A 14,070-nucleotide genomic window follows, 5' to 3' on the forward strand; every position below is an offset into this window, starting at 1 on the left:
AATGGTAGAAGGATTTAAAAATAAAACACATCCTTCTTTCCTGCAATTTTCTCTATCTTTGGTTATGTTACCCTGGCCTTTGCTTTTTCTGCCTTTGTTCCAGTTGTACGTTTCAGCATATTCATTCCAGCAATATAGTACCCTGCATCCCGCTGCTGGTTTGCCACTGAACCTAAGCAGGGTCGGTTGTGGTCAGTCCATGGATGGGAGACCAGATGTACAGTGAGGGGAAAAAAGTATTTGATCCCCTGCTGATTTTGTACGTTTGCCCACTGACAAAGAAATGGTCAGTCTATAATTTTAATGATAGGTTTATTTGAACAGTGAGAGACAGAATAACAACAAAAGAATCCAGAAAAACACATGTAAAAAATGTTATAAATTGATTTGCATTTTAATGAGGGAAATAAGTATTTTACCCCATCTCAATCAGAAAGATTTCTGGCTCCCAGCTGTCTTTTATACAGGTAACGAGCTGAGATTAGGAGCACACTCTTAAAGGGAGTGCTCCTAATCTCATCTTGTTACCTGTATAAAAGACACCTGTCCACAGAAGCAATCAATCAATCAGATTCCAAACTCTCCACCATGGCCAAGACCAAAGAGCACTCCAAGGATGTCAGGGCCAAGATTGTAGAACTACACAAGGCTGGAATGGGCTACAAGACCATCGCCAAGCAGCTTGGTGAGAAGGTGACAACAGTTGGTGCGATTATTCGCAAATGGAAGAAACACAAAATACCTGTCAATTTCCCTCGGCCTGGGGCTCCATGCAAGATCTCACCTCGTGGAGTTGCAATGATCATGAGAACGGTGAGGAATCAGCCCAGAACTACACGGGAGGATCTTGTCAATGATCTCAAGGCAGCTGGGACCATAGTCACCAAGAAAACAATTGGTAACACACTACGCCGTGAAACTGAAATCCTGCAGCGCCTGCAAGGTCCCCCTGCTCAAGAAAGCACATATACAGGCCCGTCTGAAGTTTGCCAATAAACATCTGAATGATTCAGAAGAGAACTGGGTGAAAGTGTTGTGGTCAGATGAGACCAAAATCGAGCTCGTTGGCATCAACTCAACTCGCTGTGTTTGGAGGAGGAGGAATGCTGCCTATGACCCCAAGAACACCATCCCCGCCATCAAACATGGAGGTGGAAACATTATGCTTTGGGGGTGTTTTTCTGCTAAGGGGACAGGACAACTTCACCGTATCAAAAGGACGATGGACGGCGCCATGTACCGTCAAATCTTGGGTAAGAACCTCCTTCCCTCAGCCAGGGCATTGAAAATGGGTCGTGGATGGGTATTCCAGCATGACAATGACCCAAAACACACGGCCAAGGCAACAAAGGAGTGGCTCAAGAAAAAGCACATTAAGGTCCTGGAGTGGCCTAGCCAGTCTCCAGACCTTAATCTCATAGAAAATCTGTGGAGGGAGCTGAAGGTTTGAGTTGCCAAACGCCAGGCTCGAAACCTTAATGACTTGGAGAAGATCTGCAAAGAGGAGTGGGACAAAATCCCTCCTGAGATGTGTGCAAACCTGGTGGCCAACTACAAGAAACGTCTGACCTCTGTGATTGCCAACAAGGGGTTTGCCACCAAGTACTAAGTAATGTTTTGCAGAGGGGTCAAATACTTATTTCCCTCATTAAAATGCAAATCATTTTCTAACATTTTTGACATGCGTTTTTCTGGATTTTTGTTGTTGTTATTCTGTCTCTCACTGTTCAAATAAACCTACCATTAAAATTATAGACTGATGATGTCTTTGTCAGTGGGAAAACGTACAAAATCAGCAGGGGATCAAATACTTTTTTCCCTCACTGTAGCTGGAAGTGGTGAACTCAAAAACCTAATATGTCTGACTCATTTGAACACTAAAAATCAAAGAAGTGAAATTGCTCACATGATTTGTTCACACACGTGCCCGAAAACCATGTGACTTTCTCAAGGGCAGTCATCTTAGAACAACCAGAGTGAAAGCTGGTTTATTCAAGTGACTAATTCTCGCCACACAAAACACATACAGTACATTATGCTTCCAGACCAGGGATAGACGTGGATATCATCCTTCTCCATGTTACATTCGACACTCTGAATTATACATAGGAAGATAGGAAATCTACAAAATTAGTGATAAACTGTGTTAACAGATGCAGTGCGCCAAACAATCTATATAATATTCAGTAGTTGACTTCAGCGCATACCATATATAAGGTGAGTTTGTGAATCATTCCAAAGGCTATATACAGTGCCTTCAGAAAGTATTCATACCCCTTGACTTATTCCACATGTTGTGTTACAGCCTGAATTCAAAATGGATTAAATATATTTTTTTCTCACCCATCTACACACAATACCCCATAATGACAAAGTGAAATATGTTTTTAGGAATGTTAGCGAATGTTTTGAAAATTTGCATAAGTATTCACACCCTTTAGTCAATACTTTGTAGAAGCACCTTTGGCAGCGATTACAGCTGTGAGTCTTTCTGGCCTGTATCTTTGTAGTGACTGGGTGTATTGATACACCATCCAAAGTGTAATTAATAACTTCACCATGCTCAAAAAGGATATTCAATGTCTGCTTTTTATTTAATTTTTACCCATCTACCAATAGGTGCCCTTCTTTGCGAGGCATTGGAAAACCTCCCTGGTCTTTGTGGTTGAATCTGTGCTTGAAATTGACTGCTCGACTGAGGGACCTTACAGATGTTTGTATATGTCGGGTACAGAGATGAGGTAGTCATTCAAAAATCATGTTAAACACTATTATTGCACACAGAGTGAGTCCATGCAACTTATTATGTGACTTGTTAAGCACATTTTCACTCCTGAACTTACTTAGGCTTGCCATAAGAAAGGGGTTTAATACTTATTGACTCAAGACATTTCAGCTTTTCATTTGTAATTAATTAGTAAAAATGTTGAAAAACATAATTCGACTTCAACATGATGGGGTATTGTGTATAGGCCTGAGACACAAATCTCAATTTAATCAATTTAAAATTTGGGCTGTGACACAACAAAATGTGGAAAAAGTCAAGGGGTGTGAAGGCACTGTGTCATCCTATATGATGACATTATCATGACAAACATCAGATATCCCTTATCCCTTCAGCTGAGTTGGTCTTCATACTGTTTCCGGAAACAGTCACCGACAGGAAAGAATTCCCAGCATCGCTCCTGGTACATCTTCCATACATAGGATTCCTGTCAAGGATAAGTCAACAGGAATTAATATATTAGGCTACATCATGATCTTTCATGTAACTTGATGCACAGAATAGGTGGATATCAGCAGTATTACCTGGCCCGTGTGTTCTGTTTCATCTTTGTTAATGAGGTACATCACAAAGAATCTGTCAGGAGAGAACAGGTTGAGAGACACATTGAACATGCCACTATTACAGGCAGTAGAACATGGACGATTTGGAAACAGGGATGAGGCTTTCACAACAAAGAAATGGAATCTCGTTCTACTGTATTGAAAATGTACGGTATACGTAGCAATACATATGTTGAAAGTTACAGTACACCATAACAGTAAGTGTAACTGAGTCAGATCGTACCAGATAAACTCACCCCACAGCTTGAAATGGCGCCAATGAATTGAATCCTTTTTAGTGGCGTAACTGGTTGTTGTAATTGGTATGTTGTAAAGCAGGGCGGTCAAGTGTTGGCAAGGCAGAGGGCGTGAGCTAGTGGTGCGCGAGTCAGCTGTTTGTTAACCTGCAATTGCTAATAACCCATCCACAACCGCCCGACTATACAGTGGGGAGAACAAGTATTTGATACACTGCCGATTTTGCAGGTTTACCTACTTACAAAGCATGTAGAGGTCTGTAATTTTTATCATAGGTACACTTCAACTGTGAGAGACGGAATCTAAAACAAAAATCCAGAAAATCACAATGTATGATTAAGTAATTAATTAGCATTTTATTGCATGACATAAGTATTTGATACATCAGAAAAGCAGAACTTAATATTTGGTACAGAAACCTTTGTTTGCAATTACAGAGATCATACGTTTCCTGTAGGTCTTGACCAGGTTTGCACACACTGCAGCAGGGATTTTGGCCCACTCCTCCATACAGACCTTCTCCAGATCCTTCAGGTTTCGGGGCTGTCGCTGGGCAATACGGACTATTAGCTCCCTCCAAAGATTTTCTATTGGGTTCAGGTCTGGAGACTGGCTAGGCCACTCCAGGACCTTGAGATGCTTCTTACGGAGCCACTCCTTAGTTGCCCTGGCTGTGTGTTTCGGGTCGTTGTCATGCTGGAAGACCCAGCCACGACCCATCTTCAATGCTCTTACTGAGGGAAGGAGGTTGTTGGCCAAGATCTCGCGATACATGGCCCCATCTATCCTCCCCTCAATACGGTGCAGTCGTCCTGTCCCCTTTGCAGAAAAGCATCCCCAAAGAATTATGTTTCCACCTCCATGCTTCACAGTTGGGTGGTGTTCTTGGTGTTGTACTCATCCTTCTTCTTCCTCCAAACACGGTGAGTGGAGTTTAGACCAAAAAGCTCTATTTTTGTCTCATCAGACCACATTACCTTCTCCCATTCCTCCTCTGGATCATCCAGATGGTCATTGGCAAACTTCAGATGGGCCTGGACATGCGCTGGCTTGAGCAGGGGGACCTTGCGTGCGCTGCAGGATTTTAATCCATGACGGCGTAGTGTGTTACTAATGGTTTTCTTTGAGACTGTGGTCACAGCTCTCTTCAGGTCATTGACCAGGTCCTGCCGTGTAGTTCTGGACTGATCCCTCACCTTCCTCATGATCATTGATGCCCCACAAGGTGAGATCTTGCATGGAGCCCCAGACCGAGGATGATTGACCGTCATCTTGAACTTCTTCCATTTTCTAATAATTGCGCCAACAGTTGTTGCCTTCTCACCAAGCTGCTTGCCTATTGTCCTGTAGCCCATCCCAGCCTTGTGCAGGTCTACAATTTTATCCCTGATGTCCTTACACAGCTCTCTGGTCTTGGCCATTGTGGAGAGGTTGGAGTCTGTTTGATTGAGTGTGTGGACAGGTGTCTTTTATACAGGTAACGAGTTCAAACAGGTGCAGTTAATACAGGTAATGAGTGGAGAACAGGAGGGCTTCTTAAAGAAAAACGAACAGGTCTGTGAGAGCCGGAATTCTTACTGGTTGGTAGGTGATCAAATACTTATGTCATGCAATAAAATGCAAATTAATTACTTAAAAAATATAATGTGATTTTCTGGATTTTTGTTTTAGATTCCGTCTCTCACAGTTGAAGTGTACCTATGATAAAAATTACAGACCTCTACATGCTTTGTAAGTAGGAAAACCTGCAAAATCAGCAGTGTATCAAATACTTGTTCTCCCCACTGTATGTGATAAAGTGAAAATCTGAGGCCCGCACCTGACCCTAACCGCTTATATACAAAAATGTGCTGTAGGCTACAGTCAGAGACAGCAGGAAAACAATTGACGGGGGTGAAGGATTTTATTTGCCTGATTTAGTTTCTGTTTATAATTTCCAACATTTTGGTAGGCTATTTGTTCATCAATTTGTCTATAATTAAATCTAGTTGACCACAGTAAAGTTCTCTATCATCTCTGCTTCTTTTGTGGAGCAAAGACATTTAGGGACCGGGAAGAAAATGCAATAACTCTAAAGAAATGGGAAAGTTTCCAAATGACATCAGTTTGACCGAATGTAAGAAAATACAAAGCTATGAAAATGCCCTAACATGTTTCTGATAAGGTTTCAGTTTGGCTTGGATGCATATTTTATGTGGTTGAAATACTGTCAGCTTTTATGATGCTTATAAAGATAGCACCTCTACACTCTTTGGAAAAAAAGGTTCCAAAACTGTTTTTCGGCTGTCCCCATAGAACCCCTTTTGGGTTCCATGTAGAACCCTCTGTGGAAAGAGTTTTACATGGAACCCAAAATGGTTCTACCTAGAACCAAAAATAGTTTTTCAAAGGGTTATTGTATGGGGACAGCCAAATAACCATTATAGGTTCTAGATAGCACCTTTTTTTCTAAGAGTGTATCTAACTGCACATTCACATTCTCTCAAGATGATGAAATAAATAAATCCTATTTCTCCACTCGTTCCCGAGCAAAAAGTTATACGCATACAAGCTGCTGATGTATGCCTTTGGAACATCTACATTTAAACAAGTCAAATAAATCCATTTAATATAGCCTACACCATCACAATAAAATCCATTATTTATTTAGTTGTGATAGGCGTATAAACCTGGGAATATCTTTGAAATCAAAACATAAGGGATGCATGATGCAACCGTACACTGAGTGGGGGCAATAAGGGGTGTAACTCAATATTAGAAAGATGTTCCTAATGTTTTGTACACTCAAATTGATGATTTGTAAAAGTGTTTTAAAAAGGCATGCGCTCTGACCCTTCCCGCAGAGAGAGAGAGAGTCAATTGCATTGCTGCTCTGCCTGTGTGGCAAGCAAGTTAGGGGATATCTAATCAATGGAAGATGGAATTAAAATGACAGAATTAAAAGTGAAATGAAAAAGAAAGGCTACAATGACCAAAAGCCAACAGGTAGTCTGCTATTTAGGCTATAATCTGAATGGAGTTGTTGTCATGTGTTGCTAAATGTAGGACGGCAAGAAGCGCAGTAATGTTTGGCTAGTGTCACACCCTGGCTCTGGGGACTCTATATGTTGAGCCAGGGTGTGTAGATTCTATGTGTTCTTGTTCTGTGTTGTATATTCTATGGGTTCTATTTCTATGTTGGCCAGTGTGGTTCTCAATCAGAGGCAACGAGTGTCAGCTGTGGCTGGTTGTCTCTGATTGGGAACCACATTTAAACAGGCTGTTTTCCCACAATAGTTGTGGGATCTTGTTCCGTTTGGTTTGTTCCGTGTTGGTTGTTTAACCTAGGACGTCACGTTGTTCGTTTATTGTTTTGTTCTTGTTATCACTAAAGATAATAAAGTATGTTCGCTCATCACGCTGCGCCTTGGTCTACTCCGTTCAACGATCGTGACAGAAGATCCCACCATACCAGGACCAAGCAGCGTGTCCAGGAGCAGGCAGCCTGGACGTGGGAGCAGATAATGGACGGGCAGGGGTCCTGGACCTGGGAGGAAATCCAGGCCGGGATGGATCGCCGTCCATGGAAGGAGACGGTAGAGGCGCGACGGAGAGAGGAGCAACGGCGTAAACAGTGTCTTCGTCGGTCGGACGAGAGGCAACCCCAAAATATTTTTAGGGGGGGGGCACACGGCATGGGCGACGGGGCAGCAGGAGGCAGCTACAGGGCGTATTTGGAGGTTAGGTGAGGAGGCCACCAGGTTAAGGGGGCTAGTGGTCCAGAGGGAGCAGGAGTTAGTGGTTCAGAGGGTGGAGCTACTGGAGGCGATAAGGGAGAGAGTGAGAGTAGAGGCACGGCGAGAGGAACTGTGTAGGCAGCTGAGGGAGCGGAGGGTTATGACGAAACCCAGTCCCGCTCCTCACACCAAGCAAGTGGTGTGCGTCACCAGTCCGGTCCGGCCCGTTCCTGCTCCCCGCACTAAGTTGATGGTGCGCGTCGCCAGCCCGGCCCGGCCTGTTCCTGCCCCTCGCACCAAGCCTACGGTGCGCGTCGCCAGCCCGGCCCGGCCCGTTCCTGCTCCCCGCACTAAGTTGATGGTGCGCGTCGCCAGCCCGGCCCGGCCTGTTCCTGCCCCTCGCACCAAGCCTACGGTGCGCGTCGCCAGCCCGGCCCGGCCTGTTCCTGCTCCCCGCACCAAGCCAATGGTGCGCATCGCCAGCCCGGCCCGGCCTGTTCCTGCTCCCTGCACCAAGCCTACGGTGCGCGTCGCCAGCCCGGCCCGGCCTGTTCCTGCTCCCCGCACCAAGCCAATGGTGCGCGTCGCCAGCCCGGCCCGGCCTGTTCCTGCTCCCCGCACCAAGCTAATGGTGCGCGTCGCCAGCCCGGCCCGGCCTGTTCCTGCTCCCCGCACCAAGCCAATGGTGCGCATCGCCAGCCCGGCCCGGCCTGTTCCTGCTCCACGCACCAAGCTAATGGTGCGCGTCGCCAGCCCGGCCCGGCCTGTTCCTGCTCCCCGCACCAAGCTAATGGTGCGCATCGTCAGCCCGGTCCGGTCCGTTCCTGCTCCACGCACCAGGCCAGGGGTGCGCGTCGTCAGTCCGGCACAACCCGTGCCTGGGTCACCGGTGCCTGGTCAGGTACCGGTCAGCTGCTCCACACCGGAGCCTAAGCTATCCGCTCCTACGATGTCCAGTCCAGCTCCAGCCAGCGGGGCCAGACCGGACCAGGGGCGCTACGGGGGATGGTTGAAGGGTGGTGGTCAAGCCCAGAGCCGGAACCGCCTCCGAGGAGGAATGCCCACCCAGCCCTCCCCTGTTTGGTTTATGTTGAGGCGCGGTCGCAGTCCGCGCCTTTGGGGGGGGGGGGGGGTACTGTCACACCCTGGCTCTGGGGACTCTATATGTTGAGCCAGGGTGTGTAGATTCTATGTGTTCTTGTTCTGTGTTGTATATTCTATGGGTTCTATTTCTATGTTGGCCAGTGTGGTTCTCAATCAGAGGCAACGAGTGTCAGCTGTGGCTGGTTGTCTCTGATTGGGAACCACATTTAAACAGGCTGTTTTCCCACAATAGTTGTGGGATCTTGTTCCGTTTGGTTTGTTCCGTGTTGGTTGTTTAACCTACGACGTCACGTTGTTCGTTTATTGTTTTGTTCTTGTTATCACTAAAGATAATAAAGTATGTTCGCTCATCACGCTGCGCCTTGGTCTACTCCGTTCAACAATCGTGACAGCTAGCCTCAATTAGCTAGTTTCTCTCGGTTTGATGCAGTCAAGACAGATACTATGTAATCGGATGGGATGATAAATAACTAGCAAGAAGTTAGTCTAGCGCGAGATAAAAGTCGTTGCAGTCTTTCCCTCTGTGCCTGCTCCGGTGCTCTGAGCCTCCGTGTCTTACTCACCGACATTCACACACACACAACACCGCAGGGCCTCTACTCCCTAATAGCCTACATCTGCTCACTCTGAGCCTCTCACTCTCCCATTTGGTAATTGCTCCGGTTTAATAAAGTAGCAAAACAATTAGCTTTTCTGCTGCATCTCTCACTCAGATCAGACCGGGTGTCCTTTAGGTCCTTTTGGAACGGGTTTTAAAAATAAATGTATACATATTGAGTCTGGGGCTTTCCAGTGTCCATTTCCTAACAGGAGAACTCCCATCACCATTTCACCTCTTCAGATTATTCAAATTCAATCATGAAGGGATTAGAGGGACTCCCAGGCCGTTAGCAAATTGGGTAGGCTACCCATCAGCGCCATTCATTTGCACAGTTTTGGATGGGATTAACGTGACCGACGATCACTGGGAATTTGACTTCCGTCATGACTCGTGACTGCCGTTGTGGCGGGAATACTGTCAGTGTCCAGATTTCAGTTTCCATTTAACCCATCTGAACAGTAGGCTACAGTTCCCTTGAAGTGCCATAGGCCTATTTGACGTCTCTGTCTTGTGACTGTCTAATTTGTATTGCGCCTCACAATCATCACATATAACATAGCCGGCACTGCTATCATCCTCTTTTACCACTTCACCAAATCTTTCCCAAACATTACTTTTCTGGCCCTCCCTTCTCTGTATTTTCAACTCTCCATTTTGCAGATTTTCTCCTATTGAATTAAACTCCGACATTGTCCTTTTTGCCTCCGTGGATCGACGTTAACTTTTTCTGCCCGTTCCCAAAAGCATTTGGCGATTGGCGTGTAACGGTAGCTAACTCCGTTCCGTACATATGTGGGCAACCGCGGCATTCAAACGAGGCTACAATGAAAACTAATGGGACTGTAGCGACTGTGTGTTCGCATCAAAATCCGGGGTGTGAACTAAATTTAGATTCAGCGTTGATTGACATGGTAATGAATCAATAGTATTGGAGAAAAGTTGAAAAAACTGACCCCGCTGGCGTGTCAGAATTTATTCTGTGCCGTACAGCCTCTTTCCACCAGGTGTAGCGCTTCTCTCGCAGATTAAAAACAAGAAATGAACAATGGTGAGTGTAAAGTTAATTACTCGTGAGTTCATCAATAGTTAAAACAATCAATTGTTAATTTTTCGCGTAATCACTGCGAGCCATCATGACTCAAAAACCGTGACACCCACAGTTTAATTATGAAGTTAAATTTAGCGCTGCCCTAAAAACACTATTCAATTTTGACACAAACCTTCAAATAGGTATGTAATGAGACATTTATATAAACTCTTTATAGTGTTTTATTTACATTTTAGAGGTGATAAAATGGACAAATCGGGTGAAAAAAGCCGGTTCCCCACACAACATTTATCCCCCTTTCACTTTGACGCAGTAGATTTCGCTTCTCCACCCTCCATTTTTATAAAGACCCGGCAGAGCTCCATTGCTTTCTTCAATCATGAAGAGACGGGCAGCATGAAGGTCTCGTCATTGATTTTGCTGGAAAGGGGAGAAATTGTGCTTTACAATGATATTAATATTACAGTTGACCTGGAAGAATTACGTTTTTGTGGCGCTAAAATATGGTAAAATGTACGGAACAGCTTGATGTACAAAAGTTTGTTAGCGTTAGGCTATATGCCCTGCATACATTTAGGCCCTAAAGCTTGGGCTTATGCACTAATGCCAGATGGCCTAAAATAATGAAAGCAAAACCTAATGTAGCCTATAGATATAAATTCACAAGAATGACACATTTATGTATTTTTTTAAGGTATAGTTTTCTCTGTATTCAATCCGCCTGCCGCCCACCCACCCTTCACCCACACAATATTTCATGACCCTAAACCCACCCGCCCCTCAGATATAACCGCTGGGACTGTGGGTTATGAGTTAACCCGCGCATCACTAGCGTGAGTGCAGGTAGGATATTGTGAGCGAGGAAGCAATACTGCTAAGCAGCACAGTGACGACTGTTACATAACCACATGCAATGTTAGCTGGCCTTAGCAAACTATTATGGAAGTATCGTCTAATTTTGATGGGGAGGCCTGTATAATTGACTCACCAATTATAACGATGTCAGTCATTTCCAACTCATATAATAATAAGTCTTACATGATTAGAGATGAATATCAACTTATATAAAATACCCTAAATAATGAAACGACTCATTGATATTGACATTAATAATAAACTGTTGAAGAGAGCTAAGAGCGACCATTTAGGCGTTGGACACCACATTGCTGCTTAACACCACATTAAATGTAATAGTATATATTGACATCTATATACAGTACCAGTCAAAAGTTTGGACACACCTACTCATTCAAGGGTTTTTCTTTATTTTTACTATTTTCTACATTGTAGAATAATAGTGAAGACATCAAAACTATAAAATAACACATATGGAATCATGTAGTAACCAAAAAAGTGTTAAACAAATCAAAATATATTTTATATTAGAGATTTTTCAAAGTAGCCACCCTTTGCCTTGATGACAGCTTTGCACACTCTTGGCATTCTCTCAACCAACTTCACCTGGAATGCTTTTCCAACAGTCTTGAATTAGTTCCCACATATGATGAGCACTTATTGGCTGCTTTTCCTTCACTCTGCGGTCCAACTCATCCCAAACCATCTCAATTGGGTTGAGGTCGGGTGATTGTGGAGGCCAGGTCATCTGATGCAGCACTCCATCACTCTCCATCTTGGTCAAATAGCCCTTACACAGCCTGGAGGTGTTTTGGGTCATTGTCCTGTTGAAAAACAAATGATAGTCCCACTAAGCGCAAACCAGATGAGATTGCGTATCGCTGCAGAATGCTGTGGTAGCCATGCTGGTTAAGTGTGCCTTGAATTCTAAATAAAATCACACAGTGTCACCAGCAAAGTGCCCCCACACCATCACATCTCCTCCTCCATGCTTCACGGTGGGAACCACACATGCGGAGATCAGCCGTTCACCTACTCTGCGTCTCACAAAGACACGGCGGTTGGAACCAAAAATCTCAAATTTGGACTCATCAGACCAAAGGACAGATTTCCACCGGTCTAATGTCCATTGCTCGTGTTTCTTGGCCCAAGCAAGTGTCTTCTTCTTATTGGTGTCCTTTAGTAGTGGTTTCTTTGCAGCAATTCGACCATGAAGGCCTGATTCACACAGTCTCCTCTGAACAGTTGATGTTGAGATGTGTCTGTTACTTGAACTCTGTGAAGCATTTATTTGGGCTGCAATCTGAGGTGCAGTTAACTCTAATGAACTTATCCTCTGCAGCAGAGGTAACTCTGGGTCTTCCTTTCCTGTGGCGGTCCTCATGAGAGCCAGTTTCATCATAGCGCTTGATGGTTTTTGCGACTGCACTTGAAGAAACTTTAAAAGTTCTTGACATTGTCCGGATTGGCTGACCTTCTTGTCTTTAAAGTAATGATGGACTGTCGTTCCTTTTTGCTTATTTGAGCTGTTCTTGCCATAATATGGACTTGGTATTTTACCAAATAGGGATATCTTCTGCATACCACCCCTACCTTGTCACAACACAACTGATTGCCTCAAACGCATTAAGATGGAAAGAAATTTCACAAATTAACTTTTAACAAGGCACACCTGTTAATTGAAATGCATTCCAGGTGACTACCTCATGAAGCTGGTTGAGAGAATGCCAGGAGTGTGCAAAGCTGTCATTAAGGCAAAGGGTGGCTATTTGAAGAATCTCAAATATAAAATATATTTTGATTTGTTTAACACTTTTTTGGTTACTACATGATTCCATATGTGTTATTTCATAGTTTTGATGTCTTCACTATTATTCTACAACGTAGAAAATAGTAAAAATTAAGAAAAACCCTGGAATGAGTAGGTGTGTCCAAACCTTTGACTGGTACTGTACATTTCCTGTTGGACATGTGAACCTCCACATAAATTGAGATGCTGTCAAATGTGGACATGACAATGATTCCTTCAATCATTGGCTAATCACAGAGCAGATCTTCTAAATGGCTATACCCAATCACGGTCATATTACTGCCTACAAAACTACAGTACACCTGTCAAATATCTGATGGAAGTACATGACAAGCAATTACCCCCATTTCACACATTAAAGGTTTAAAAAAAATATATATATATATATATATAAGAAAATGTTCTGCTAACAAGTCGTGTAAGACAGAGGTATGACATGTCAGCAATCATCGTATGACAGGCATGTCATTCCTGTGATAGTGGGATGACAATGTTGTGAGCATGTTAGTCCGGAGCCTAGACGTCAGGCACACGAGGCTACAGTATGGGAGGTTTGTTTAAGTAAAGTGTTACCAAACAGTGAAACTAGACCGCAGGTATCAACTCACAGATAGTTGGCCAGGTTGTGTTCCTGCAGAGTGTGTGTTTCGAATCCATGGGGCACATTGTCCAAGTAGTCATTCCCTATTCCACAGATGAAACACTTGGTCTACAGGGAAGGAAGAGAGAGGTATCTGACATTTACATAACACATTTATAGCACATGCATATTGTTCGACGTGAATAACATAAAGAGACAACCAACATGACAAGTACTTATTGTGTTAAAGATAGTGAATGCATTCCCCTAATTCTAACTCTGCTTTAGTTGTTTTCATGTATATTCTAGAAGTAATTTGGAATATCGTAAAAGTTGATTCATTTTAGACTGGATAATCATTAGGGCTGTTAATCAGTTAACTCAAGTTAACTTGTAGTAATTTTAGTGCAATATTTTTTATTTTCTCTCAATTAATCGCATTGTCTGAAAGAATTGAAAACACATTGAAAACATCCAAAATACATAATCTATACAACTAAAATCTACAATGTGATGTAAAAACAAGTTGACATTGAGATTAAAGTGTGCTTTCTCAACAATGCGATTAATCACGATTAATCACAGCAAATCCTGCGATTAACTTGATTACATTTATTTTCTACATTTGACAGCCCTAGTAATCAAATGATGGAATTAACACATTTGCATTTCACAAGATCTAGTCATTATGCAGAAATATACTCTCCGACTTTCAGAACACCTTATTCCTTAAAGTGGTGTGTGCACATGCACATGCATGTGAGAGTGTTG

At 43.6% G+C, this 14,070-nt stretch overlaps 1 protein-coding gene across 2 annotated transcripts in view; it reads right to left on the minus strand.

The window, feature by feature from the left end:
- Positions 1 to 2,980: 2,980 nt before the first annotated feature.
- Positions 2,981 to 14,070, minus strand: part of LOC121553321 (ryanodine receptor 2-like) — a 96,226-nt gene continuing 85,136 nt past the window's right edge. Inside the window, exons 91-94 of one of the 2 annotated variants that reach the window (XR_006657919.1) lie at positions 13,328 to 13,428; positions 9,960 to 10,474; positions 3,310 to 3,361; positions 3,181 to 3,212 (exon numbers count right to left, since the gene is read on the minus strand). Coding sequence is in view for 1 of the 2 variants with exons in the window: in XM_041866348.2 (XP_041722282.2) it covers positions 3,117 to 3,212; positions 3,310 to 3,361; positions 13,328 to 13,428 (249 nt within the window). In the remaining variant the exon portion in view is untranslated. Of the gene's footprint in view, positions 3,213 to 3,309; positions 3,362 to 9,959; positions 10,475 to 13,327; positions 13,429 to 14,070 lie in introns of both variants that reach the window. The other variant, XM_041866348.2, reaches the window with a different exon arrangement.

Source organism: Coregonus clupeaformis, chromosome 37, assembly GCF_020615455.1.
Source record: "Coregonus clupeaformis isolate EN_2021a chromosome 37, ASM2061545v1, whole genome shotgun sequence".
NCBI lineage: Eukaryota > Metazoa > Chordata > Actinopteri > Salmoniformes > Salmonidae > Coregonus > Coregonus clupeaformis.